At 71.6% G+C, this 26,557-nt stretch overlaps 6 protein-coding genes across 6 annotated transcripts; 2 read left to right on the forward strand and 4 right to left on the reverse strand.

Annotated features, from left to right (window-relative positions):
* Window positions 1–4,145: 4,145 nt before the first annotated feature.
* AURANDRAFT_9209 (hypothetical protein) lies at window positions 4,146–4,319 on the forward strand (the record flags this gene model as incomplete). Its single annotated transcript, XM_009038952.1, has 1 exon — window positions 4,146–4,319. A coding segment is annotated over one exon (174 nt), but the record flags the coding sequence as incomplete, so codon positions are not given.
* Window positions 4,320–4,442: 123 nt separating this feature from the next.
* On the forward strand, window positions 4,443–4,829 carry AURANDRAFT_15150 (hypothetical protein; the record flags this gene model as incomplete). Its single annotated transcript, XM_009038953.1, has 1 exon — window positions 4,443–4,829. A coding segment is annotated over one exon (387 nt), but the record flags the coding sequence as incomplete, so codon positions are not given.
* A 10,659-nt stretch (window positions 4,830–15,488) lies between these two features.
* AURANDRAFT_15915 (hypothetical protein) lies at window positions 15,489–15,977 on the reverse strand (the record flags this gene model as incomplete). Its single annotated transcript, XM_009039235.1, has 1 exon — window positions 15,489–15,977. A coding segment is annotated over one exon (489 nt), but the record flags the coding sequence as incomplete, so codon positions are not given.
* A 1,189-nt stretch (window positions 15,978–17,166) lies between these two features.
* AURANDRAFT_64334 (hypothetical protein) lies at window positions 17,167–17,928 on the reverse strand (the record flags this gene model as incomplete). The annotated part of the gene is made up of 1 exon (XM_009039234.1): window positions 17,167–17,928. One exon carries the CDS (start codon window positions 17,926–17,928, stop codon window positions 17,167–17,169), a length of 762 nt encoding a protein of 253 aa, XP_009037482.1.
* Window positions 17,929–19,073: 1,145 nt separating this feature from the next.
* On the reverse strand, window positions 19,074–19,742 carry AURANDRAFT_14447 (hypothetical protein; the record flags this gene model as incomplete). Its single annotated transcript, XM_009039233.1, has 1 exon — window positions 19,074–19,742. A coding segment is annotated over one exon (669 nt), but the record flags the coding sequence as incomplete, so codon positions are not given.
* Window positions 19,743–22,610: 2,868 nt separating this feature from the next.
* AURANDRAFT_2470 (hypothetical protein) lies at window positions 22,611–23,640 on the reverse strand (the record flags this gene model as incomplete). Its single annotated transcript, XM_009038922.1, has 2 exons — window positions 22,611–23,468; window positions 23,545–23,640. Coding segments are annotated over 2 exons (954 nt in total), but the record flags the coding sequence as incomplete, so codon positions are not given.
* Between the last annotated feature and the right edge of the window lie 2,917 nt (window positions 23,641–26,557).

The following is a 26,557-nucleotide window of genomic DNA, read 5'->3' on the forward strand; positions in this document are numbered from 1 at the left end:
GTCGCTCAGGAGTTCTTCGTCGCCGAGGACCTGCGCATGGCCCTCGTGAACGGCGAGACGCACGGCGCGTTCACGCGCGACGAGCCCGGCTGGACGAACTTCCTGGTCGCCCGCGCGTTTTCTCAAGAGTACTTCAAGAGTACTTCAAGAGTACACACCACTGTCCCCATAGGCCACCTATCGAACATCCTGGCCATCGCCGCGGATCTCGCCGACGTGAGCGATTTGCTACTGGGCGGCCGCGAAGTCGCGATCCCCGTCGGAAGGCTGGACGGAGGCGAGCCGCCGCACCTCTTCCTCATCCTCGCCGGATGCCGCATCGGTCCTCGGTCCCTCGACCTCCGCGGCCACGGCTCGGGGCTCAAGTCGACGCTCAAATTCGTCTCGAGATGCGCGGGCCTCGAGGAGCTCCGCCTCGGCGGCACGAGCGTCTGCGGCACGCTGCGCCACCTGAGCGGACTGGGGGCGCTGAGGGTGCTGGATTTGGACGGAACGCTGGTGCAGAACAGCTTGCGGCCCCTCGAGGACTGCCGGGCGCTGGTGGAGCTGCGGATCCGCGACGCGCGGCTCGGTCTCGGGCCTCCGAAGAACCGCGGCGTCGGCGCGACGTGGCGGCGCGTCCACGCGGACCTCGAGCCCCTCGTGAAGTTGATGAATTTAGAGGTCCTCGACCTCTCCCGGAACGCGCTCGGCGGGTTGCTCGCGCCGCTCGCCGCGTGCCATCGGTTGCGCTTCCTGAACCTGAGCCACACGAGCGTCGGCGGGGATGTCGGGGGGCTGGAAGGGCTCGAACGGCTCGAGGATCTGCACCTCTGCGGCTGCGAGCGGGTCACGGGCGGCTTTGAGGTTTTTGGTCGCTTGGCGAACCTCGAGAGGTTGGATTTGGAGCGGACGAAGATCGTCGGCGAGCTCGCGCCGCTCGCGGGCTGCGCGAACCTCGTGCACGTCAACCTGCGGCGCCTCCCGCCGATGCTCAAGGGCGACATCTCCGTCTTGGGTGGGCTAGGGAAGTTGGAGACGCTGGCCATCTTCCTGACGGTCGTCGAGATTCCCGAGGGCTACGCGCCGCGCAAGCTCGCCGCCGACGTCGAGAAAGCGACCGTCGCGAAGACCGCCAAGGGCCTCAAGGGCACGGCGAAAGATGTGGGCCGACGAGAAGACGCCAACGCAAACCGCGTGACGCTCCTCAAGGTCCACGTCCGCGAGGCCCAGCACCTCATCGGTCGCTTCGAGGAGGGGAAGAGGCAGAATCTCAACGGCGCGGCGCGATTCGCCCTCGTCCGCGAGAAGCTCAAGAAGAGGATGATGGCTTTGCCTGGAACGGCGCCGAGCAACCGGTCCGGGAGGGCCCCGAAGGACGCGGATTAATGTGTGTTAGCTACTCGCGCAAAGGGGGCTGTCGACGACGGTGAACGTCGACCGGGTCACGAGTCCGGAGCTCCCGTTCCGCGTGAAGACGGCGGCGGCGATGTCGGTCGTGGCGCTCAGCGCGATCGGGTCTCGATAGGGGGGCGCGTTGGGGTTCGGGTCGGAGCCGTCGAGCGTGAAGCGCACGACCGCTCCCGCGAGCGGCGCGGCGAGCCTGACGCGCGCGCCGCGGCAGAGCGATCCGCCGACGGCGCTCTCCGAGCATTTGGCGTCCCCGCAAGTGACGCGCACGACGCTGTCCATGTTCCACGCGTCCGAGCGACGGAGGAACGGGAACGCGGCCGAGCTGGCGCCGTACTCGAACCAAGTCGACCAGGCGCCCGTCCCGCGCCCGGGAATGCCCCAGACGCGGCCCGACGGCATGTTGCAGCTGCCCGGCGCGGCCGCGTTGGTCGCGAGCGCGCGCGCGGCGCGGAGCGAGCAGGCGACCTCGAAGAAGTCGTCGAGCTCGTCGTTGCCGTAGAGGCCGCGCCACTTGAGCCCCTCCGCGGCGCGCTGGCTCGCGAAGAGCTCCTGCAGCGCGCCGTGCGCCGCGTCGAACGCCTCCGCCGCCCGCTCCGGGGCGCCGAGCGCGACCGCGGTCGCGTTGACGGCCTCGCAGCCGTAAAGATGGATGGCGACGTGCAACAGCACCGACGCCTCGAAGAGGCGCGCGCCGCGCGCGCCCGCCGCGTCCATCGCTCGTAGGAGCGCGCGCGCGCGCGCGTGGAGCGGCCGCAGCTGGCGCAAAGGGCCCGCGACGAAGGCGAGCGCGTCGGCGGGCTCGGTCTTGTTGGCGAGCAGGCGTCGCACCTCGCCAGCGAGGTTTTGCTCGCCGCGCCGGTCCGTGTCAGTCCCGGCGATGTAGCTGATGTTGTAGTAGCCCGCCATCAAAGACGCCGCCTCGGCCGCGTGGGCGCGACCGAAGACGCGGCCGCACCACGCCGCGATCGCGCGCGTCTGCTGCTCCGCGATCGAGCCCGTGGAGAACGGGGCCGGGTCCCACAGGTACCGGAGCACGAGGTCCGTGGAGAAGAGCGCCGGCTTGAGGTCGGACAAGTTGAGCACAAAGAGCGAGGTCGCGCGGGCCTTGACGAAGCGCGCCGCCGCCTCGAGGAACGCCGCCGGCGGCGTCATCTCGGTGAGCTCCGCGTAGTAGCCCGGGTTCTCCATCTGCGTGTGGTAGTACACGCCGTCGCCCTCGGCGATGTGCGGAAAGACGTCGGGATCGAAAGATCCGGAGCCGGTGTCGGCCCAGACGCGCGTCGTGTTAGGCGGCAGGGCGAGGTCGCCGGAGAGGTAGAGGTCGAGCGCCTCCGCCCACATGTAGGTGACAATCTCGTCGGCGCCGCGCCCCGGCGTGCCGCGCACGAGCGCCGTCTGGTGCGCCATCGCCGCCGAGATGAGCTTGCCGCGGGACGCGGAGGTGTTGAACGACGGCTCGTCGGTCCAGAAGGGGTAGTCGTTGAGGCCGCGGTAGCCCACGGTCCAGACCGTCTCGCGCCCGGCGTACGCGTCGAGCGAGGCGCGCCAGACGTAGTCCTGGATCTCGCGGTCGCGGTCGAACGAGTAGGGCACGCCGACGGGCCAGCGCCACGTGTTCACGCCGAGGAGCGTGAAGTGCTGCTGCGAGACCGCGACACCGCGCGCCGCGGCGATCTCGTAGCACGCCTCGTCCGGGAAGGCGACGGTACCCGGGATGATCAGGTTGCCCTTGAGCCGGAGGAGCGCCTCGAGGAACTTGTCCCAGAGCTCGACGGAGAAGACGCTCTCGCCCAGCGGGTCGGGCCGGAACCCGCCGAGCAGGTCTTCGTCGTTCGGAAAGACGCCGCGCCGCCGGAACGCCGGCTCGCCCGACTTGTAGGGCACCGCCGCGGCGTCGAGCGCCAGCGCGCCGCGGTACTCCGGCTCGAGGTCGGCCCAGTACCAGAGCGGCTCGACGCCGAGCAGCCGCTCGCACAGCGCGTAGATCGCGTAGACGCTGCCCCGCACGTGGTGCCCGCCCGCCGCGGCGATGATCGTCGGTGTGTTGTGTGTTGTTGGTGGCTCAAACACGAGGGCGTGCTCCTCCTCGCCCTTGAGGTGCGCGCCGAACGGCGCGGCCGCGGCGCCGAGGAAGAACGCGACGCCGTCGAAGCCGTCCGGCAGCGCGGCGGCGCCCGTGGCGTCGGAGACGATGACCGCCGGCGGCGCGCCGAGCACCTTGTACCAGTCGCGCTTGGCGTCGCGCAGCGCTAGCGCCACGGGCCGTCGCGCGGACACGCCTCCGGTGTCGTCGGGATGGATCACCCAGACCGCGGTGTCCGGATTGATGACCAATGCGGTGGTGGTTGCGAGCAGCGCGAGCATCTGAAGATGAAGCATCGACAGCAGGTTGCCCCCGGCACTCGCCGTCGCGCGCTCTAGCCTCGCCCTTCTGAGCTCCATCGCGTTCAAACACGATGCATGTTGCTCGGCAAGAACAGCCTCTTGCTCAAAAGGTAACTTTTGACTGCGGCAGAAACGCGATGGACGACCATGATTCGCGCGTCGACGCCGTCTTTCACAAGCACGACCGTGATCGCTCCGGCACGATGAACGCCGCGGAGCTCCGCGCAGCGCTCGACGAACTAAACGCACTCCCTTCGTCGAACCAGGCCGCCTTCGTCGCCTCGCTCATGGCGCGCTGCGACGACGTCGACGGCGACCGATCCACTTTAACATTGATCGAGTTCAGAACGCTCTTCGACCTCGGCCGCGTGCGCGAAGCCTTCGAGGCCGTCGACCTCGACGGCTCGGGCGTCATCGACAAGTTCGAGATGGCGCGCGCGCTGCGGCGGCTCGGCGCGACGTCGGCGACGCTCGACGACGCGGAGCGCATGCTGCGGTCCGTGGACAAGGGCGGCGACGGCACGGTGGACATGCGCGAATTCGAGGAGGCCTTCGAGTTCGTGCCGCTCGCCTCGCTCGAGTCCATCGCGGAGCGCTGGTCCGAGTTCGACTCGCTGCCGGAGCTCGGCAACGACCTCGGATCCACGACGAAGCCCGTGCCCGGCCTCAAGTACTGGCAGACGATTGTGGCCGGCGGCACGGCGGGCGTCGTCTCGCGGACGCTGACCGCGCCCCTGGAGCGCGTCAAGCTCGCGGCGCAGACGGGCACGAGCGCGCGCGGCGTGCTCGGCGAGTTTTCGGCCATTTTGAGAACCGAGGGCGCGCGCGGCCTCTTCGCGGGCAACCTCGCCAACTCGCTGCGCGTGTTCCCGACGGCGGCGATCACGTGCACGACCTACGTCAACCTGTTGCCTCTGACGCCCGCGGACGACGAGTTCGACGCGCGCGAGCCGCTCTACCGTTCCGCGTGCGCGGGCGCCGCGGCCCTCGTCGGCAACGTTTTGACGTACCCGCTCGACGTGATCAGGGCGAGGCTGACGGTCTCCGGCGGCGCGTCGTTTGGCTCCGTCATCGCGTCCCTGCGCTCCGAGGGGGCGTTCCTCTCCACGTTCTACCGCGGGCTCGGGCCGACGCTCGCCGCCGTCGTGCCCTTCGTCGCCGCACAAACCAGCGTCATCACAGCGCGGCCGCGAGGAACCCGTCGGACGTAGGTACAAAACAGCGTCATCGACGCGGGCCGGTCGCTCCACAGCGCCCGCGACGCGGAGCCGCCGTCCTACGCGAAGCTCTGCCTCATCGGCGCGGCCGCGGGCGTCGCGGCGCAGACCGTGACGTACCCGCTCGACGTGCTGCGGAGGAGGCTCCAGATCGGGCAGCTCGCGAACGACGGCGTCGTCGGCGACCGCACCTGGCTCAGCGTCGCGCGCGCCATGAGCGACGGCGGCTTCCGGTCCCTCTTCGCGGGCATCGTGCCCACCTACGCCAAGACGATCCCCGCCGTCGCGACGGTGTCCTGCGTCTGCGTCTCCATGAACACGCACTTCAAGAAGCGAAACGCCGCCGCGTAATTTCCTCTGTTTGTGAGCGCCGGGCGCGAAGTCGCGCGCGCGCGACGCGTCGCCGCGGGGGCCACGCAGCCGCGATTCAATGACGACCTCAACCAGCCCGATGGCTGTTCGAATGAGGCAGCCCGGCAATCCGATGGCAGCTCCTCAAACGCGCGACGGCTTGCTCGCGCCCAAGACCCTCGAGGCCGCACTCGCGCTCCGGGAGGACGACGCCGCCTTGGGTAGCCCCTGGTTGCGCCTGGAGCGCGTCCGCACGGCCGAAACGCAGCAGAAAGCGCTCCTCGACGCGTGCTGCGCCTACCGATTCAAGGAGGCCGACGCGGAGGTCGCGTTGAGCAACGGTGCGTGGATCGACGGGGACCCGCTCTGCGACGTGGCGAACGCGCTGCCCTGCGTGTGCGCCCACGGCTACGACGCGGCCAACAGTTTCGAGATCGTCAAGTGGCTCAGCGAGCGCGGCGCGCGGCTCGACGAGCCCGACTGGGGGCGCAAGCTCACGCCGCTGCACCACCTCGCGCTCCGGCACGAGTACGGCTTCGGCGAGAAGGAGGTGTCCGTCGTGGACATCGTGCAGTGGTTCCTGGACCGCGGGGCGGACGCGTCCGTCGTGGACGCGTTCGGGCGGACGCCGCTCCACTACGCGTTGGGCACCGAGCTCGCGGCGGACGTCTTCCCCCCGTCGCGCACGGCCGTGGAGCGCATCATCGACGAAGAGAAAAAGGACGCGGACGAGGACGACGAGAGCGAGCCGCGCGCCGCCAAGGTCGAGGTCGCCGAGAAGCTCCTGTACGAGCGGCCGCGCGCGGCGCTCGCCGCCGTGAGCCCGGGCGTGGACGTGCGCGCGCTCGGCGAGGCGTGGGCGCAGGCGAACGCGTCCCGCGAGGCGTCGTCGGACGAGGACGAGAAGAAGACGCGGCGACGCGACGGCGAGTCGCTCCAGGAGCGCTTCGATCGGAGCTGCGCGCGGCGGAAGCGCAACGAGGATCGCGACGCCATGGCCAAGATCGGTGCCGCACTCGTCTGGGCGTTGGACCATCCGGACAAGGACGACGGCGCGGCGACTCGAGCGCTGGAGCACAAGGCCGAGGCCGCGACGCTCCTCGAAAAGTCCGCGAAGGAACGCAACCGGAAGAAGAAGCTCGCGACGCTCCTCGGCGCCGTGGAGCAGTACCAGATCGCCGCGCAACTCTTCGCGCGCTGCGAGAACGCGGAGCTCGGGGCCACGACGCTGTCGAACGTCGCCGAGTGCGCGCTCCGCGTCGCGCGGCTCGTCAAGGGCGCGCGGCAGGCGCACTGGCTCGAGGCCGCGTCGCGCGTCGCGGGCGAGGCCCTGGACGTCGGCGGCGCCGAGCTCGCGGTGGCGATCCGCGTCAAGACGCTGCACCGGCGCGCGCGCGCCGCGCGCGCCCGTCGGCCGCGCGTCCGCCGCGGCCGAGGACGTGGCCGCCGCGCTCGAACTCGTCGACGACCCGTCGTCGCGCGCGAGCTTCGAGGAGCTCGCGGCGGCGGTGGCGCCGCTGGTCGAGCGCGACCTCGGCAAGGCGCGATCGATCGCGCGGCGCAACGACCGCTTCGCCGCGACGAACGGCGCGGTGCCGCGCGTCGCCGTGCCGCTCGTCCTCGACTTCGCGGGCGCCTTGGAACTCCCCGGCTGGGCAACGGTGTGCTGCAGCTGGGCCAAGGCCGCGCGCGACGAGAGCGGCCGCCACATCGCGCTGCGCCGCGAGGCCTCGCGCTGGGCGCGGGCGCTCTACCAGGGCGGCGGCGGATCCATGGACGTCGACCGGTCGCTGCTCGACGCGCACCTGCTCGTCGCGCGGCACGTGCTCGAGCGCCACTACGAGGGCGGCGAGGCGAACGTCGCCGCGCGGACGCGGTCGTCGGCCGGCGCCGCCGCGCCGGCGTCGTCGGTGCGGGAGCACGCGGACGCGCTCCTGGAGCGCTGGGGCGCGGGCTTCCCCGTGTCGGTGCTCGAGGCGCGGCGCCACATCACGTACCGGGACTCGAGCAACGCGCCCCTGGACGTCCAGTACCCGAATTCGCGGTCGCCGACGGACGACCTCGACGACCTCGAGCCCGTGACGCTCCCGTACAACGCGCGCGACGCGCCGGAGCGGAACGGCTACGGCACGCGGCACCAGGAGTACCGCGCGTCGATCCGCTGCGGCGGCTTCGACATTACCGTGCACAACTACTTCAAGTTCTCCGTGATCCGCAGCGGCTACGGCACGCAGTACCGGCTGCGCGTCGACGCCGTGCCCGCGGGCGACGAGCCGCTCGCGCAGACGGTGGAGACGCGGACGAACTTCCGCGGCATCGACCCGGACGAGTTGGACCCCGAGATTCAGCAGGCGGGCATGGACTACGTCGAGCTCGACGACGCGGGCTCGTTGTTGGACTACCGCGACACCTTCGACGACTCGCGGCGGCCCTACGACTTCGGGTGGAGGCACGTCGGCGACGACGAGACCTACGACGCGGTCTGCCGCGCGCTCTTCGACGGGGCGGGCTTGGGGGCCATGGGCGACCCCGAGGCGTCCAAGATCGAGATCCTGCGCTTCCTGTTGAGGTTGGTTGGGGCGCCATGCAAGTACAACGACTGCATCTCGTCCTACCCCATCGTCGAGTCGGACACGATCTGGGAGACGTGGAAGTTCGCGCTGCCGGGCGCGCCCCACCCGTCCCGGGCCAAGGACGAGCTCCGCCAGGGCCAGCAGTTCGTCCAGATCGACGACGAGTACCGCAAGCGCGAGGCCGAGCTCGAGGAGGAGCTGCAGAAGCAGTACGTCCTCTAGGTGGGCTTGACCTCCGTCCTCTCCCCGGACGCGGCCTTTGCAAACGGCCGTAAACTTCGGCGCTTTTAGCGACGCGTCCTAGAGATAGGACCCGGTGGCGGCCTTGAGAACGTCCGGGACTCGAGGGGCTGGTCCGTGCTTGTGAGGTCCTTGTCAAAAACGCCGAAGTTTCCCCATTCAACTTATGCTTTGAGGTAGAACTTGCAGCGCTCTCCGATTCGTCGAGGCCGCGATGGAGGCGGCAGCCCCGCTGGACGAGCCGCTGCTCGACGATGACGTGGCGTCGCGGCGCAGCGGCCCGTCGGAGCTGTCGCGGACCATCGGCGTCCGCGGCGTCGTGCTCATCGGGCTCTTCTGGGTCACGGGCGGCTTCTTTGGCAACGAGTCGCTCGTGAAGCTGGCGCCGCCGGGCGTCGTGTTGATGCTCGTCGCGTCGCCGCGTCTGCCCCCAGAGAAAAACACAAGCGTCACAACACATAGGTCTGCGCCATGCCGCTGCTGTTCTGCGTGCCCGTGGCGCTCATCACCGCGGAGCTCGCGGGCATGCACCCCGTGAGCGGCGGCCAGGCCGCGTTTGTCGAGCGGGCCTTCGGCGCGGGCGTCGGCCTGCAGAACGCGTGCTGGGTGCTGCTCGTCGTCCTCGCGGACGCGAGCATCTACCCGCAGCTCGGCGAGGCCTACGCGCGCGAGCTCGTCCCGTCGAACCACTGGGCGCCCGTCGCGCTCAAGGTCGCGATGGTGCTCGCCACCGCCGCGGCGCACGCGGGCGGCGCGTCCGCGACGGAGCGCGCGAGCGCGGTGGTCGGCGCCAGCGTCCCGTGGCCGTGACGATTTTCGAGAGATTTTGGGTGAGAAAACAACGAGAAATCGTCGCCGTCGTGCTCGGTAGGTCGGCGCGCTCGTGCTCGCGCCCTGCGTCGCGTACATCGCCATCGGCCTCTTCCGCGCGAACGGCGCCGCCGCGACCGTCGCCGGCGAGCCGACGGACCCGGGCCTGCTCGTGAGCTGGGTGCTCTGGAACTTTAGCGGCTGGTCGAGCTTCGGGTCCATCGCCGGCGAGGTGCGCGCGCCCGTGGCGCGGACGCTGCTGGGCGGCATCGCCGTGCTCGTGCCCGTCGCCGTCGCGCTGCAGGCGCTGCCCGTCGTCGTCTCGCTGTCCGTCGACCCCGACGTCGGCCACTACCAGCGTCCTGTGGCGGCGACGATTTTCGAGAGATTTTGACCGGGAAAACGACGAGAAATCGTTACCGACATGCTTGGTAGGCCACTACGACGCGGGCTACTTCGCCGTCATCGCGCGGCGCCTCGGCGGCGACGTGCTCTACGGCTTCTTCGCCGTCGGCGCGCAGTTTTCGAACGTGGGCTACCACTCGTCGCAGATGGTCGCCGCGCAGCGGACGCTCTACTACATCGTCGAGGAGCACTGGGCCTTCGAGCCCGAAAAGTGCGCGGCGCTGCCGCGGTACCTGCGAACTCCACCAGCGGACGGCGTCGCGCGCGTCTACGTCCTGGCCTGCGCCGGCGCCTCGCTGGGCCTCGCCTTCGTGCCCTGGAAGGCGCTGCTCCAGGTCGAGATTGCGCTGTTTTCGGTGTCGAAGATGTTCTTCATCGCGAGCTTCCTGTTCCTGCGCGTCAAAAAACCGAAGGCGCGCCGGCCCTTCGCGATCCCGGGCGGCTTCGTCGGCGCCGTGCTCGTCGCCGCGGGGCCCTCGCTCGTCGTCGGCGCCAACGTCGTCCTCACGTTCTTTGGGGACTGGCTGGATCCCGCCGCTCCCGCTCCTCCGTTCCCCGGCTTCAACCTCGCGCTCTGCGCGGGCCTCGCGGCCGCCGTCTTCGCCGCGACGACGCTCCTCAAGCCCCGATAACACACACATACTTACGAGAAGTGGGTGACGCTCCTCCACTCCTCAAGCCCCGATAACACACACATACGTACGAGACGTGGGTGACGCTCCTCCACTCCTCAAGCCCCGATAACACACACGTACTTACGAGAAGTGCGTGAAGCTCCTCCGAGTCCACTCCTCAAGCCCCGATAACACACATACTTACGCCTCCCGCTTCGCGGCGAAGTGGTCGAGGAGCCCCTGGACGCCCGCGTCGTCGAACGCGGCCGTCGCCTTGGACACGACGACGTCCTCCCCCTCGTCGGACGCGCGGCGCTTCGCGCGGAGCGCCTCGTGGCCGCCGTGGATCGCGGCCTCCACCGTCGCGCCGACGACGTAGCGGAAGACCGTCGTCGGCCGCCGCTGGCCGACGCGGTGGACGCGGTTCACGCACTGGAGCTCGACGGCGTGCGACGTCGGCGGCTCCAGCAGGAACACGTTCGTCGCGTTGACGAGCGTGAGCCCGTTGTTCGCGCGGCCGACGGGCGCCAGCAGGAAGGGAATCGGGCTCCTCGGCGCCGTGAAGTCCGCGACGCCCGCGGGCGTGAAGCGCGCGACCGCGAGCTCCGCGTCGGCCAGCGCGCGCGCGACGAAATCCAGGACCTCCTCGAAGTTCGAGAAGACGACGGACTGGTCGCCGCGGGCCGCGGCGGCCTTCGCGTCCCGCAGGAACGCGTCGAGCTTCGTGCCGTGCGCGCCCGGGGCCCCCGAGGCGGGCTCCGGCGACGTCGCCGCGACGGCGCGGCGGACGTCGGACGCGGAGAAGTTCGCGTTGCACGACGGGCACCGCGACCGCCGGACGCGGTCGAGGCACGCGCCGTGGAAGCCGTGGCCGCAGGGCAGCACGGCGACGCAGGCGCCGTCGCCGTAGACGCAGGCGCCGTCCAGCGCCTCGAGGCAGATGACGCAGTCCTCGCGCGTCGACGGCGCGGACCGGCGCGCGCCGTCGGCGACGGCGTGCGACTCGAGGAACGCCAGCGTCTTCTCCAGCGCCGCCAGCTCCGTCGCCGCCGCCGCCCCCTCGAGCTCCGCCTCCATGTCCTTGGCGGCGAAGTCGCCCGGCACGAGGTGCGCGACCGCGTCGTCGCCGAGGTCGTCGTAGAGGCGCGCCGCGGGCAGCACCGTCAGCCGCCGCGCGGCCGACAGCGCCTCGTTCTCCCGCAGCAACGCGAAGATGGCCTGGCTCGCCGCCCGGCTCGCGAGGAGCATCTCGTGCTTGATCCCGGCGTCCCGGTTCGCCGCGAGCCGCGACTCGCCGTTCGCGCCGCACCCGAGCGCGTCTAGCGTCGCGGTCGCCGCGCGCCGCTCGCCGAATCGCGCGAGCGTGCACAGCGCGCGCGTCGCCTGCGCGTTGACCTCCACGCCGCTCCTCTCCGCGCCGCCGCGCCGGCTCTTGAGCTGCGCGCGGCACGTCGACGCGCGCGCAGTTCGGGCACCGGGGACCGGTCGCGCCCCAGTCCGCCGGGCAGGCGCCGCAGTCGCCCGCGAGCGCCGTCTCCCGCTCGAAGGCGCCGTCGCCGGCGAAGGCCAGGCCCTCGAGCGCGGCGAGCGCCGCGTCGCGCGTCGCCGCGACGCGCCGCAGCGCCGCGTCGACCGCGGCCTCGACGCGCGCCGGCCCCGCGGCGCCGCAGCGGAACTCGAAGCCCGGCCGCGACGCCGGCGACCCGAAGCAGTTCGCGGAAGCCTCGTTGAGCGCGGCCTCGCAGGCGTCCAACGCGCCGTCGCGCCGCAGCGCGCCGCGCCACCAGGCCGACGGCGCCGCGGCCGCGTCGAGCGCCGCGCCCGCGCCGCGGCCGACGGCCGCGCGCGCGTCCGCGACGAGCTGCGCGACGCGGTCCACGTGCTGGCCGTTGTAGTTCCCGCGGAGGCGCTTCGCGAGCGCCCGGAGCGCCGCCGTCGGGGCCCCGCCGTCGCCCAGCGCCTCCAGCCGCTCGAGCGCCTCCGCGAGATTGTGCGCGACGTGCAGCTCCGTCAGGTCGTCGCTCTCGACGCGCGCCTCGCGGAAGGCGACGGCGACGACCGCGGGCCCCTCGGCGACGAGCCGGTAGGCGTCGGCCTTGATCGCGTCCGGGATCTCGACGACGCGGCGCTCGCCGCCGCCGGCGACGTCGAATCGGACCGCCGGGACGAACCCCGCCGCGCCCCGGGCCTCGAGCGCGAAGGCGCCGCGCGCGCTCGCCGCGACCTCGACGGCGACGACGCGCCGCGCCTTGCCGAGGGCCAGGCGCGCCCAGCCCGGGCCGGCGAACTCGACGAAGGCCGCCTCCGCGTCCGCCGCCGGCGCTCGCGGCGGCGGCTCGCGCGACGTACGGACCCAGCCTTCGCCGCCGCCGTCGGCGGCGACGTGGAGCCCGGCGACGCGCAGGCCGCGGGCCGGCTCGCGGCCGCGGCGGACGAGCGCGCGGCACTCGTCGTAGAAGCCCGCGGCGTCGCGGAGCCACGCGGCCTCGGGCCGCGCGCGCGCGGCCGCGACGCCCGGCGCGTCGCCCGCGTAGCCGCGGGCGTCCGCCGCGAGGTCCGCGCGGCAGCGCGCGACGCCCGCGCGCGCGAGCAGGTGGAAGAGGACCCGGCGCTGGGCCTCCTCCGCCTTGGCCTGCGCGTCGTCGACGAGGCGCCAGAGCGTCTCCTCCATCGTCGCCGGCGCCGCGGGCGCGTCGTCGCGCCGCCGGGCCCCCCTCTTCCGCGCCTTCTTCCGCGGGCGGCCCAGGGACGGGTGGACGCAGGCGCGCCGCAGGGCCGCGACGGCGCCGCTCACCGCGGACGCGCCGAGCGCGTCGCCGTCGAGCGGGAGGCCCGCGCGGCACCGCGCGTCGAGCTCGTCGTAGACGAAGCGCTCGACGGGCGCGAAGGCGAGGTCGCGCAAAACGGCGGCCTGGGGCGGGATGGCGTGGACGACCGTGCGCTTCGTCGCGCGCCAGGCGACGAGCGCGAGCGCGTCGCGGAGGTCCGCGGCCGCGGGCGCCCGCCGCCGCTCGCGCCGCGTCGGCGCGAGGCGCCCCCCCAGAAAGTCGAAGAGCCCCCAGAGGTCCTCGAGGCCCCGCGCGCCGACGGGCGTGCCGCTCACGCCCCAGCGCCGCGTCGCCCGGACGGCGCGCGCGACGGCCGCCGCGGCCGACGCGCCGCCCTGCACGTGCTGCGCCTCGTCGACGACGCAGCGGAACCAGTCGACGGCCACGAGCGGCGTCGCGCCGCGCGACACGTAGTGCGCGTCGCGCTGCAGCGCGCTAAAGGTCGCCACGACGACGTCCGCGTCCTCCGCGAACGCCGAGCCGTCGGCGCGCCGCAGGCAATCGCGGAGCGCCGCCGCGGCCGCCGCGCGCGCGTCCGCGCCGACGGCGCGCTCCAGGGCGCGCCGCGCGCGGCGCGCGCCCTGCTGGAGCGCCTGGATGCCCGGGTACTCGAGGACGACGAGCGACGGCGCCTTGGACCGGAGCTCGCCGAGCCACTGCCCCGCGATGGCCTGGGGCGACACGACGAGCGTCGCCCGGGACCGGCGCCGCGCGCCGCAGCCGCAGCCGCCGGCCTCGTGGCACGCGCGGTGGCGCCACGCGCCGCACCAGACGCAGGCCATCGCGTCGCCGTCGACGAAGTCGCCGCAGGCGCACGCCGCGCGCGTCGCGAGGCGCCGCGCGCCGACGGCCGCCGGGGGCCGCAGGCTCCGGCGGCACGTCGCGACGTCGTCCCATCGTCGCCCCGCGAGGCGCACGCGCACGCGCGCGCCGGGCGGGCGCTCGTCGTCGACGCGGTGCGCGTCCGCGGCGGCGCGCGTCGCCAGCACGAGCGCGACGACGGCGACGGTCTTGCCGAGGCCCATCTCGTCGCAGAGCAGGCCGCCGCGGAGCCCGTCGCCGTCGAGCGCCGCGCCGGCGTCGTCGCGGCCGAAGAGCCGCGCCGCGCGGGCCGCGACGGCGGCGCCGTCGACGCCGCGCTCCCGGTCCATCATCCAGCGCACGGCCGCCGACTGGTACGGGTAGAGCGCCGGCACGAGGCCTTCCGGCGCCAGCGGCGCGACGTCGTTGAGCTCGCGGCCGCGCTGCGCCGCTTCCATGCACTTGATCACGGCCGCGGGCGTCGCGAGGGACGTGGCTTCGGGAGCCGAAGCAGCAGCCATGCTGGACTTTGCTGTTGTCCCTCGGCTTCACGCTGCTGGTTGATGGCCCCCATGATGATGTTGTTGGGGCCCGATGTGAACTTGAATGTGACACGGCGGCTGCAAAGCGATGGTGTCGTTGCCCTAGGGCGCGGCCGTGATGGAGTCGCCCTCGACGATCTCCGTGACGGACGCGGAGGCGTCGTCGATGTATTTGGTTTGGGCCTCGTGATTTTGGGGCTGCCACAGGGCGGCTGCCATGACCCGGCTGCACCTCCTCATTTCGGTGCACCTCGCGGCGGCGCGGCGCGTGCTCGTGACGTCCTGGGGCGGCTCCGGCAGCGAGCGCATCGTCGAGACCCTGCGCCAGGCCGGCTTCGGGACGAACTCGCCCAAGAACCTCGACAAGCTCATGTTCGCGTCGCCGCAGGTCGCGCTGCGGACGCTGGAGCCGCGGAACCGGCGGCTCTGCTTCATGCAGCACGAGACCAAGTGCTACGACCGCATCGTCGTCGTCGCGCGCGCGGACCCGGCCGAGGCCATCGTGTCGACCGTGTCCGCGGGCGCGCTCGAGCACTTTCGGTCGCTGAGCCGGGGCTGCGCGACGTGCCCGACCATGTTCAAGGGCCGGACGAAGGAGCTGCTCATCCGCAACGTCTTCGCCGCGGCCGGACGACAGGAGTCGGACGCCTACGGCCTCGCGGCGCACTTCGGCGGCTGGCTCCACGCGGCGAACCCCTTCCACAAGCCGCGGCCCGAGCGGCGGTCCTGGCCGCCCATACTGATCGCCGACGCGGCGACGCTCGCGGACCCGGCCTTCCAGTGCCTGCTCTACGCGTTCCTCGGCCTCGACGACCCGGCGCGGCGCTACGTGCTCTCGACGCGCCTCCGGAGCCTGCCCCCGCTCGCGTCGCGCCGCGCGAAACACTACATGGACGCGGCGTCGCTCCGCGTCTACGACCGGCTCCGGAGGCACGTCCTCGGCGGCATCAACGCGTCCGTCGCGGACGCGAACCGCACCTACTGGGAGTCGAGCCGCGAGTGCCGCCTCGCGCCGCCCGTCGCGCGCGACGACGACGACGCCCTCGTCGAGCGCCTCTTCGCGACGGGCCGCGCGTTCGAGCGGAAGAAGGGCGACGGGGACCCGGTCGACGCGATCCCGGACCGCGAGTGGGACAAGATGCTCTTCGACATCCTCGAACCGCCGCCAGACAGAGAAAGTAATTAATGTATGTCTCTACTACAAGTACCAGGGACGACGGCGCCGTTACCCCGCGCTTCTTAGCTCCTCGTCTATGGTCCTCCACTCGTCCGTGTCCGCGAAGTACCACTTCGTCCGCTGCTGCACGAAGGGCGCGCCCGCGAGGCAGTGGTCCAGCGCCCAGGACACCGTCGGGAAGCAGATCTCGTCCGGCGAGGGCAACGCGTCGTTGGCGAAGAGGACGATCTCGCTCGACTCGAGCGTCGTCGACGCGATCTGGCTCTCCAGCGCCGCGCCGGGGACGCGCGCCTCGTAGACCAACTGCACGTGGTTCGGCAGGTTGTAGACGCCGCAGAAGCGCAGCGCGTCCGGGTCCACGACGGCGCCCGTCTCCTCGAGGACCTCGCGCGCGGCCGCGGCGCGCGACGTCTCGCCGTTCTCCATGTAGCCCTGCGGGAAGCCCCAGGTCCCGAGCCGCGGCTCGATGGCCCGCTTCGCGAGCAGGCATCGCCCGTCGTCCGTCAGCACGACGCAGGCGACGACGACCTTCGGGTTGACGTACTCTATTCGCCCGCAGCTCTTGCAGCACGCGCGCAGCCGCTCGTCGCCGTCGGGCACGCGGAGCTCCATGGCCGGCGAGCCGCACGCGCTGCAAAAGTTCGGCAGCGGCGGCGGCGCCGGGTCGTCGCCGGCGGGCGCCGCCGGCTCGAGGCCTTTGAGCACTTCGGCGTCGGACGTCGCGCGGCGACGGTCGCGGGTCGCGCATCGATGCGTCGGTCGCAGGAAGCAGCGGACGCCGCCGAGGGCCGCGCAGCAGCACAGGAAGGTCTGCACGCGCATGCTGCGGTGCCGCAGGCTTCGTCTCGACGGAGAAGGGCTTCCCGCGCGCCGCGACGAACCTGCTGGATCGTCGTGCGCGAGCCCGCGCGCGCGCGCTTCGACAGATCGCACCACCACCAGGTCCTCGATGCGCAGCTCCGCCACAAGCAGGGGCTAGCGCTCGTCGACCTCAAGAAAGGAGTCAAGCAAGGGACGCCCGCCGGGGTATTACTCTGAGTTTGTCCCCTGTTGAAGCGGCACAGTGCGGCAAAAGCCGTCGTTGCATGGGCTTTTCTTCGCGGCGCTCGCGATGGCGTCTGAGCGTTATGCGCCGGGATCGGCACTGGGGAGGTGCCTCCGCAGCGTCGGGGATGCCTTCGTTCGGGCGTCGACCTGCTATGACGCGGATCCTTAGTGGGTTCCGACGGCAGCGACCATGCGGAAGCCGTCGAACCCGACGTCGGTTGGCTCGAGGTCCCGAGGGGCAGCCCGAGGCGCCTGGGGTGGGGCCTCGCCGCCGGACATGGTCTGGACCCGACCCTATCATGGTATGGAACGGATCAAGACCATGTCCGGCGGCAGGGGCAGCCCCAGACACCCCACGGCCACCGTCGGGACGAAACGCCTCCGGAGCTCGGCTCGGTGGACTCGACGATTTCGCCCCCCCCCGAGGAACCTGCCGCGCTGGACGCGACGGGGTTGATGACGAACGATCTCCGCTGCTGCGATGGCTCGAAAACTATGCTAGAGGGGTCGCGAGGGGGCAGCGCGTCCCTTCCCACCCACTCTACCTCCCCGTTCCAGTCGCCACGCGGTCGTATGAGCGTCGCGTCTTCGCATGTGCGTCACCCTCGTCCTTGCGGCCCTCGCAGCTGCTGGGATCGTTGCACGATTCTGCATATTCGCGGAGCGGCGGGCCCTCAAAGACGGCCATCCCATCGCAGCGCGCCGCCAAAACGCTGCACAATGTCGATCATGAAGCACGGAGGACATTCGATCCGGCGATTTTACCCCGGCGGGACGTTGAACATCACTTACATCTCGGCGCGAGCCGGAAGAGGGCCGCGTCGTCGCTGCACGCGGGCCCCTTGGGGAGCTCCGTGCGTGCGAAGCGGTCGTCGAGCGCGGCGAGGAAGCGCGCGTCGTCGCGGCGGAAGCGGAACGTGTGCGCGAGGAGGATCTCCGGCGTCCTCCCGGGCAGCCGCGACAGCGCGTCCAGCGCGTCGACGAGGGCGCGGGTATCGGCGGTGTGGAAGCTCACGTCCGCCGCGACGATCAAGTCCAACGCCCCCGCGAGCGCCGCCGCGGCGCGGTCCGCGTCGCCGCCGTCGGCCCAGCGCAGCCGCGTCGCGCCCAGGAACGCCCCCGCCTTTTGGTTCGCGCGCACGTTTGACGCGAGCTGGTCGAGCACGGACGCGTCGCCGTCCGTCGCCAGCACCGTCGCGCCGCTGTTGAGCAGCGCGATGACGTCGAGGCCGCCGGCGCCGGCGCCGAGCGCGATCGCCGTCGCGTTGGCGTAGCGCGACGACACGTCGCAGCGCGCCGCGTCGCAGCGCACGGCGTCGACGCTGCTCCCTTCGATGTACTCCGCCAAACAATAGCCCGCGTCCCACTGCGACGCGCCGACGCTGTCGCTCTCCGGGAGCTGCGCGATCGTGACGACGCCCGAGCGGGGCAGCCGATAGTGCCGCGACGGCCTCCGATGCTGCGGCCCCATGCCGTCGCCGATGATCTCGATGTCCTGCGCGACGGCGGCCAGCAGTGCGGCTGCACAGAGCAGCAGGTTGGCCATCACTCAGCTTGGGCTGCCCCCGGCCTCGATGCCATCGTGATGACCTTGGGAAGCCGATGGTGCAGAAGTCGCCTCTCGGCATGCGGATGCACCTTTGAGGCGCCTCCTGCGGCAAGCAGCAATGGACGATTCCTCCGCGCTCCGCGCCTGGATCCGGGAGCACCGGCTCTCGGACAAGGTCCGCGACGACGTGCTCGCCGCGGCGGACACCCTCGACGACCTGCGCGAGGCCGATCGGGCGGACCTCGAGCAGACCTTCGCGGATCTGAAACCGCTCCCGCGAATGCGCCTCTTCAAGCTCATCGATGCGCTCAAGGGCGGCGCCGCGGCGGCGCCCGCGGCGCCCGAGGTCGAGGCGACGGAGTCGACGCCGAAGCGCGCGAAGAAGCCGCGCGCGGAGGCGAGCGAGAAGCCGCGGACCGCGGCGAGCAAGCCGCGCGCGCCGCCGGCCGCCGCGCCGTCGTCGAGCAGCGCGCGGAAGCGCGAGGCGACCGCGCGCGTCCACGGGTCGCTCAAGTACGACCCGGGCGCGAAGCTCGTCTTCCTCCGGGACAACCCGAAGGCGAAGCTCACGAGCGAGAACGGCGCCAAGGCCGCCGCGCGCTACGCGAGCTACAGCGCGTGCGGCACCGTCGGCGAGTTCTACCGCAACGGCGGCACGACCGGCGACCTCATCTACGACCTCACGATGGGCTACTGCGCCGTCGGCGACGACGGCGGCGACGGCCCGGACGCGGGCGCGGACTGGGCCGCGCGCTTCGACGAGGTGGTCTGGGTCCAGCAGCACGGCCTCAACCCCTGGCCGGGCATGATCATGGACCCGGACGAGGCCGCGGAGCCCACGCGGACGAAGGCGAAGCGCGCCGCGGGCGTCGAGTACCTCGTCTGGAACTTCCAGGTCGAGGAGAGCGAGATCTTCTCCTTCGCGCCGCCCGTCTATATTACGGGCTGGGCCGAGGGCTTCGAGAAGGACTTCCACCGGCGCGCGTGGACCGGCAAGTACGCCGAGTCGTTCCCCGCGGCGCTCGAGGAGGCCGACGCCGTCTTCCGCAGGAACGACGCCGCGTAACGCACGTTGTGAATTGGCCAATCGCACGAACCTAATTCGACGTGGATTACGCACCAGGTCAATCCGCGGCGAAGAGGATGTTGTGCTCGACGGTGTCGACGTCGTCGACCTCCGCGAGCTTGTCGAGCACGAGGAGGTTCTTCTCGAGGTCGTCCTCGCCGCACTCGACGAGCGTGCCGGCGATGGGCTCGTGGACGAGGTTCCCGACGCAGGCGTAGCCCGCGTCCGACAGCGCGCTTTGCATCGCGCCGAGGTCCCCGGGCTCCACGAGCACGACGCTCTTCACCTCCTCGCCGTCGGACCGCATGTCCGCGTCGGGCGCGACGACCTCGACCTCGTCGACGTCCGCCTCGAGGGCGAGCTCGATGGCCGCGTCCTCGTCCAGATCCGCGATGACCGTGATGCGCCCCTTCTTGAGGAAGTTGTGGAGCACGCTGCCGCTCTCGGCGAGCTTGAGGTTCGCCTTCTTGACGACGGTGCCGACGTCGCTGAAGGCGCGGTTGTTGTTGTCGCTCAGCGCGTTGATGACGACGCCCGCGCCGCCGTGGAGGTAGAGCTCGTAGGTCAGCTCCTTGAAGTCCGCGCCGTCCTTGCCCTCGCTCGCCGCCTTGATGTTGCGGTCGACGATCTCGCGCTTGACGTTCAGCGCCTGCGCCTCCTTGATGATGAGCCCGAGCGCGCGGTTGCTGTCGGGGTCGGGCCCGCCGGCGCGCACGGCGACCTTGATCTTCTTGCCGATGAGCGACGCCTTCTTCGTGTACGCGGCAGCCGTCTTCGCCATCTTCAGCTTGTTGTTCTCGAACTTGCGGCCCATCATCGTCACGGTCGCGGGCGCCGCGCGCGCCGCCGTCGGCGCGAAGGACTTGGTCGGGACCAGCGCATTGGCGCCGGCCGCGAGCGCGAGCGCGGCGAGCACGTAAGCAGAGCCCATTTTGCGCCTGCGCTGCTTCAAGCACGGCTCCGTGCGGAGGAAACTTTGACACGATGCCGCTGCTGCTTCGCGGTCTGGCTCCCCCGAATCCGCGCCTGGCATGGCTCTCATCACCGTCGTGCCCGCGGAGGACGTCGACGAGGCGTTCAAGGCCACGGCGCAGACCTGGGACAAGTGGGACAGCAGCACCTTCCCCGAGACCTTCGACTTCGCCTACGCCGAGGAGGAGGAGGTGCTGATCATCAAGGGCAAGGCGACGCTCACGCCCACCACCGGCGACGACAACGCGCCCGTCACCATCGCCGCCGGCGACAAGGTCATCTTCCACAAGGGCTTCAAGTGCAAGTGGCTCGTGGAGGAGCCCATGGAGAAGTTCTACCACTACCCCGTGCCGCCGCCGAAGATCGCGTGCGACAAGTGCGGCGTCGAGTGCTGGGAGGAGAGCTACTTCGTCGCCGCGACGGAGCAGGACATCTGCCCCAAGTGCAAGAAGACGCGCGACCCGGGGGACCGCCGCGCCTGGAAGGACGCGGAGCGCCAGAAGCACGGCGAGCCCTGGGCGGACTCCGAGGACGAGGCGCCGAAGAAGAAGCGCAAGAAGGCCCCGAAGAAGAAGTAGCCCCCCCCCCCCCCCCCGCCCGCGTCGTCCGTAATCCGCTTTCGTCCGTAATCCGCTTTACGCCTTGGCGCTCCGCGCGAGGCGGGCCATCTCCTGGGCGCCGACGACGACGAAGTCGTCGCCGAGCAGGTCGAGCGCGTCCTGCTGGAGCGTGTAGAAATCCATGCTCGGCACGTCGGCCGCCGACGTCCAGCGGAGGCCGCCGTAGGCCAGGACGAAGGCCGGCGTCGTCGGGACGCGCGCGGCCTCGGCGCGGATCCTCCCCGCGAGGTCCGCGGCCGGGTGCGTCGTGTTGAGCTGGAGGTCCTTGTGCCAGAAGCTCGCCGCGTAGTAGAAGAGGCCCGCGTGGGAGCAGACGACGGGCGTGCCGTCGTCGAGCCAGCGGTTCTCCGCGCCGTCGGAGCAGTTGAAGTAGCCCGGGAAGCCCATGTTCGTCGTCGGCTGCGACACGAACGCGTCCGGCGCCGCGCCGCCCGCCGCGGCGGCGCGCGCGTACGCGGCCATGAGCGCCGGCGAGGCCTGGCCGTAGGTGTCGACGACGGACGGCCCGCCGTAGGCCGCCGCGAGGCGGCCGTAGCGCCGCCCGTAGGCGTCGAGCTGGGCCTCGGAGAGCTGGTCGACGTAGACGTAGCCCGCGCCGCTGACGCCGGCGACGAAGCTGTCGTTCGCCGACGCCGTCGCCGCGAAGTGGTCGAAGAGCGCGGGGAACCGCTCCGCGAGAGCGGCGTCGACGGACCACGCGACGGGCAGCGTCCCGCGCCGCGGCGACGCCCAGGACGCGCTGAACACCGAGTCGATGATGCGCGGCGTGTCGCCCTCGTTGGTCATGAACGTCACGTAGGTCTTGCCCCGGTCGAGGTCGAGGCCCCGGTCGTTCCGCGGCAGCGGCCGCGCCCGCTTCCGCCCGCCCGGCAGCGGGAAAAGGGACCAGAAGCTCAGGTTCGGCGACGCGAAGCTGCAGAAGACCGTGCCCCCCGCTTTGCTCGTCACGTTCGTCCAGCTCGTCTCGTCGCGGCTCCAGCCGAAGGCGCCGAAGAGCGGCGCGTAGTGCGACGCCATGATCTCGAAGAGCGTCGCGTCGTCCCAGTTCGGCAGCTGCGTCGGGTCCGTCACGGGCGCCGCGGCCTGCGAGGCCATGTGCGTCTCGAGGTCCACGGTGAACGCGCGCCGCTGGACCGCGTAGTCCGCGTTCGTGACCGTCGCGTTGCTCTGCGCGTCGCGGCGGAACGCGTCCGGGTCGTCGGGGACGCGGTACTTGTTCAGATTAAAAATCGTGTCGTTGGACGTCCGCGGCAGCAGGTGGGCGACGGCCCACGCGTACGCGTCCTCGCGCGTCCGCGCCACGGGGCTCTCGCGCCAGTCGTAGGCCACGGGCAGCGCCGCGAGGCACGCGTGGGCCGCGAGCATGCTTTCCGACACGGGCAGCACGCGCTCGAGGCCCGCGAGCGTCAGCGCGAGCGCGTAGGTCCAGCCGTCGCCGTACTCGGCGGCCTCGGCCGTCGCCGCGTCGCCGTAGACGAGCGCGCCGGCGATCGCGCCCGCGGGGAGCGCGCGGACGAGGCCGCACAGGCACGTCGAGTCCGCCCACGTGATCGTCGCGCGCTGCTCCGCCGTCAAGAGGTCGGCCCAGTACTTGTCCGCGCCGGCCCAGTCGAAGTCGGCGGCGCCGCTGTCGAAGAAGACCCGGGGGCCCGCCTGGTTCGCGATGCCCTGGGCCGCGAAGGCCGCGACCTGCTCCTCGTAGGTGAGGCTCGGCATGCGCCAGCCGATGACCTGTTCCTGCGCCCGAGCCATGGGAAGCAGGCACGCGAGCACCATCGAAAGGCCCAGGTTCGCCCGAGCCCTGGGAAGCAGGCACGCGAGCACCATCGAAAGGCCCATGTTCGCAAGAGCCATTGGAAGCAGGTTTCACAAAACTTTAGTGAAGCGACATTGAACGCTACAGCTCGGCCTCCGGCGGCCGCGTGTGCTTGAAGCGCGCGACGACCTTGCGCGTGATGTCGAGGTACATGTCCGGGTACTCGTAGGCGAGGTGCGAGTCCACCGCCGGTGTGCCCGCGCCGCGTCTCGGGCCGCGCGGCGGGCTCGATCTGCGTGCCCTCGCCCCACTCGTTGAAGGACGTGATGGAGATCATGTCCGCGCCGGACGTCGCGGCGCTGCGGAGCATCTTCGCGTAGTAGCGGCCGTCGGCGCGGTCCCGCGTCGCCGCGCGGTTCCAGGGCCGGATGCGCGTGTCGTTGTAGCCCGGCCCGACGCTCGGCGAGAAGTGGAGGTTCCGCTCCCGGGCCCACGTCGCCAGCTGCGCCCAGTTCCGCGCCGTGCTCCCGAACGTGAAGCCCTCCGTGGCGAAGTAGGTGTAGAAGCCGTCGAAGCAGCCCTCGTCGACGAGCGCGCGCTCGCGCGCGTCGAGCAGCGTCGCGATCGCGACGACGTCGTGGGCCGTGCCGCGGATGGAGCGCGCGCCGCCCGGGCAGAGCAGCTCGGCCCAGTCCTCCTTCGTGTTGTGGTAGGCGTCGTAGACGTAGACGACGGGCAGCGCGGGCTCGTCGCCGCACGGCCGCCGCGGCATGCGGTGGAGCGCGTCGCCGTACGCGCCCACGAGGTACTCGAGGTCCCGCCGCACGGACGTCGGGTGGCGGCCCTCGTAGGGCTCGAGGTGGATCGCCGCGCCGACGCCGTGCGCCTTCGCGGCCGCGGCCGCGGCCGCGACGGCGTTGTCCGTCACGACGCCCTGCGTGTCCGACACGGCCTCCGCGTCCGGCCGGCCCGTCCAGGACAGCACGGCGGCGTCGATGCCCGCGGCGGCCATCTGCGCGAAGTGCGTGTCCAGCGTGTCCGCGGACCGCGAGCTGTAGGGGCCGAGCGCGGGGTAGAACCTGCGAGGCGCCGTCGCGGCGCGGCGCGGCCGGCGTCGACGCCGCTCATCCGCGCGGCGAGTGCAAAAAGGTCGGCGGCTCGAAGCGGTAGTCGTCGAGGTGGGCGTGCTTGTCCTTGACGGCGCGGTCCCAGTGCGGCAGCACCTTGTGGTCCCAGTGGAGCCACTTGCCGTCCACCGCCGGCACGCCGTACCAGAGGTAGTAAAACGCGTGGACCTACGCGCTGCGTTCGAAGCGCTCGTGCTGTCCGCGCGTACCTCCGGCTTCTCGACGCACGATTGCGCAGCGCGCGCCGCCGTCGCGGCCGCGGCGACGACGATAGCACGCAACACCATGGCTTGTGGCAAAGTCGAAGGTGCTGCTCAATATCCAAAATTGGGCTGCGCCGATGGCCATCGAGGTGCTCGATGTCGCAGTGCGACGAAGGAGGCGAGGCGCCATCGGCATCATCGCAGCCGCGACACTCGCGCTCGCAGCCCTGCAGCAGTCGTCCACGGGTGCGACTCCCCAGCAGCTCAAGGCCGACGACCCCAAAACGATCGTCGGTGCGACTCCCCAGCAGCTCAAGGCCGACGACCCCAAAACGATCGTCGACCTCGGCGACATACAAATGAGCGGCACGTACGACGCGCCGTCGTCGCTGAAGCACTACCCCTTCGAAAACGCGACGTTCGTCGAGCCGCACCGCGCCTACGAACTCGCCGTCGGCAACAAGAACAGGCGGATCGCCTGGCGCGTGTCCGAGAAACGCACCGGCGAGGAGCTCGCGTCCTGGACCGCGGCCCGCGCGACGAACTACACCTTTGCGACGGCGGGCACGGTCTACGTCGTCGAGGCCCGGGACCAGTCGGGCAACCGCGCGTCGATCGACGCCCTGTGCAAATACGTGCGGCGCGAGGTGCGGAGCCTCTCCGCCGACGACCGCGAGCGGTTCTTGCGCGCGGTCGCGGCGGTCTACGCGACGCCGACCGTCGAGGGCCAGAGACGCTACGGCAAGGACTTCCGCAACGGCATGAGCTGGTTCGCGCGCTGGCACCTCGGGTCCGCGTCGGCGATGAACCCGTGGCACGGCGGGCCGTCGTTCTTCCCGTCGCACGCGATGCTCACGAGCTACTTCGAGCGCGCGCTCCAGAGCGTCGAGCCGTCGACGGCGGCCCACTACTGGGACTGGAGCGTCGACGCGTCGCTCGACGACTGGTCCGCGAGCGACGTCTGGACCGCGGACTTCTTCGGCCCCGTGGGCCGCGGCGGCGACTCGCCCGTCGTCCACGGCCGCTGGGCGAACGTGACGAGCCCCCAGGGCCTGCTCGGCACGACGACGAACTCCTACGGCATCCTCAACGAGCCCTACAACAACAACCGGGAGCGGCGGCTCACGCGGACGTTCGAGCTCTGCGGCCTCCCCTCGAGGGCCTTCCCGCTGCCCGGCTGCGCGGCGCTCGCGTCCGTCGTGGACAACCGGGCCATGGACCAGGGCGCCCAGCCCTTCGAGGTCGCCGCGCAGATCAACTACCACTTCGAGCTCCACCCGCTGCTCGGCGGGTCCTGGGACTGCGCGGTGAACGCGAAGGCGTTCGTCGACGAGGAGCGGACGCGCGGCGACGGCGCCAACGCCACGGACGCCTACGTCGCCGCGACGTCGGCCGTCGTGCGCGACCTGGCGAGCTTCGTGCTCATGAACTTTTACACGTCGAAGATGGACTGCCCGGACGCGTGCGATCTGAACAGCGACGCGGCCTGCCGCTGCTCCTGCCAGGGCGCGAACCTCGACGCGCCCATGGACGGCGCGCAGTGGTACTCGCTCTTCGTGAAGCACGTCGCCGACGTCATGTACGACATCCCGTCGCCGGAGATCGTCATGCCGTTCACCTACGAGCTCCTCTACGAGCGCGACGGCGCCTACGAGTTCAAAAACCTCACGGAGGCGCAGAACGAGCGCCTCTACGAGTTCTTCGTCAAGGAGGTCTGCGCGCCGCCGTCGTTCTCCAACTTCGCGTCCGCGCTCGCGTCCGCCGGCGACCCCATCTTCTTCCCCGTGCACGCGAACTACGAGCGCGTCTGGACGGCGCTCCGCCTCGACAAGGCCTTCGACTCGTCCTGGAACATCTCGGGCATGGCCCAGGCGGCGAACGTCGTCACGGGCTACCGCTACGACGACCCGCTCGAGCCCTTCACGGAGGCCTACGGCCACACGCGCGAGCCGCCGGGCTCCTTCTACACGAACCGCGAGATCGTCGCCCTCTTCGACCCGAAGCTCCCGACGCTGCCCTTCGTCTACGAGGACCTCGACTGGGACCACTGCACTTCGTAACACGCGTCGTACGCCTTGCGGGGCGCCCGCGCACCACTCACGACTTTGGCGGGGGTCGTCGATTTGACTTTCGTGAGGCCTCGCGAGCGTCGCGCCCAACAGGGGGACGAAGTCGCCCGCGCGCCGCGCGCTCCGCCACCAGGGGGGCGAAGTCGGAGTCGCCCGCGCGCCGCTCGCTCGCCCGGCCGGCGCGATGTCGTGCTTCGACGCGTACCTCGCCCGGCGGCGGCTCTACGGGCTGCGGTGCGAGATCTCCCTGTCCTCGCCGCAGTACGACGCCGAGACCCACGAGGAGATCGAGGAGCCCTACGTCGAGGCGGAGAACGGCGGGCGGCTCATCGTGTCGCCGCAGGTGGGCGCGCCGCAGCAGCAGCGGAGGTTCCTGCCGCTCGAGAACCGCGGCTGCGACCCGCCGACGCCCCGCATCTTGCGGACGCCCGGGAGCCGACGAGGCGCGCCGCCGGCGTCCGCCCCGCGCGCGCCCTCCCCGCCCGCGTCGCCCGGAAAGTCATGAAAAAAAATCGCAGGTTCGGGCGCGCGCGCGCTCGCCGCTTCCGCCGCTTCCGCCGGCCGGCCGTCCGCCGAGGCCGCGCCGCCGCGGCCCGCGGCCTTCGCCGCGCCGCCGCCGGCCCGGCCGCCGCCGGCCGCCGTCGGCGAGGCGTCGCCGCGCGTCGCCGCCGACGCGCCGCGCGCCAACGACCACCTCGCGCCGAAGAAGCGGCGACCGGGACAAGCCCCGGTCGCCGAGCCGGCCGCTGGCCGCGACGCCGCCGGCGCCGCGCGCGGCGCCGCCGCCGCCCGCCGACGAGGCCGCCGACGGCG

This window comes from Aureococcus anophagefferens, assembly GCF_000186865.1.
Source record: "Aureococcus anophagefferens unplaced genomic scaffold AURANscaffold_10, whole genome shotgun sequence".
In the NCBI taxonomy this organism is placed as follows: Eukaryota; class Pelagophyceae; order Pelagomonadales; family Pelagomonadaceae; genus Aureococcus; species Aureococcus anophagefferens.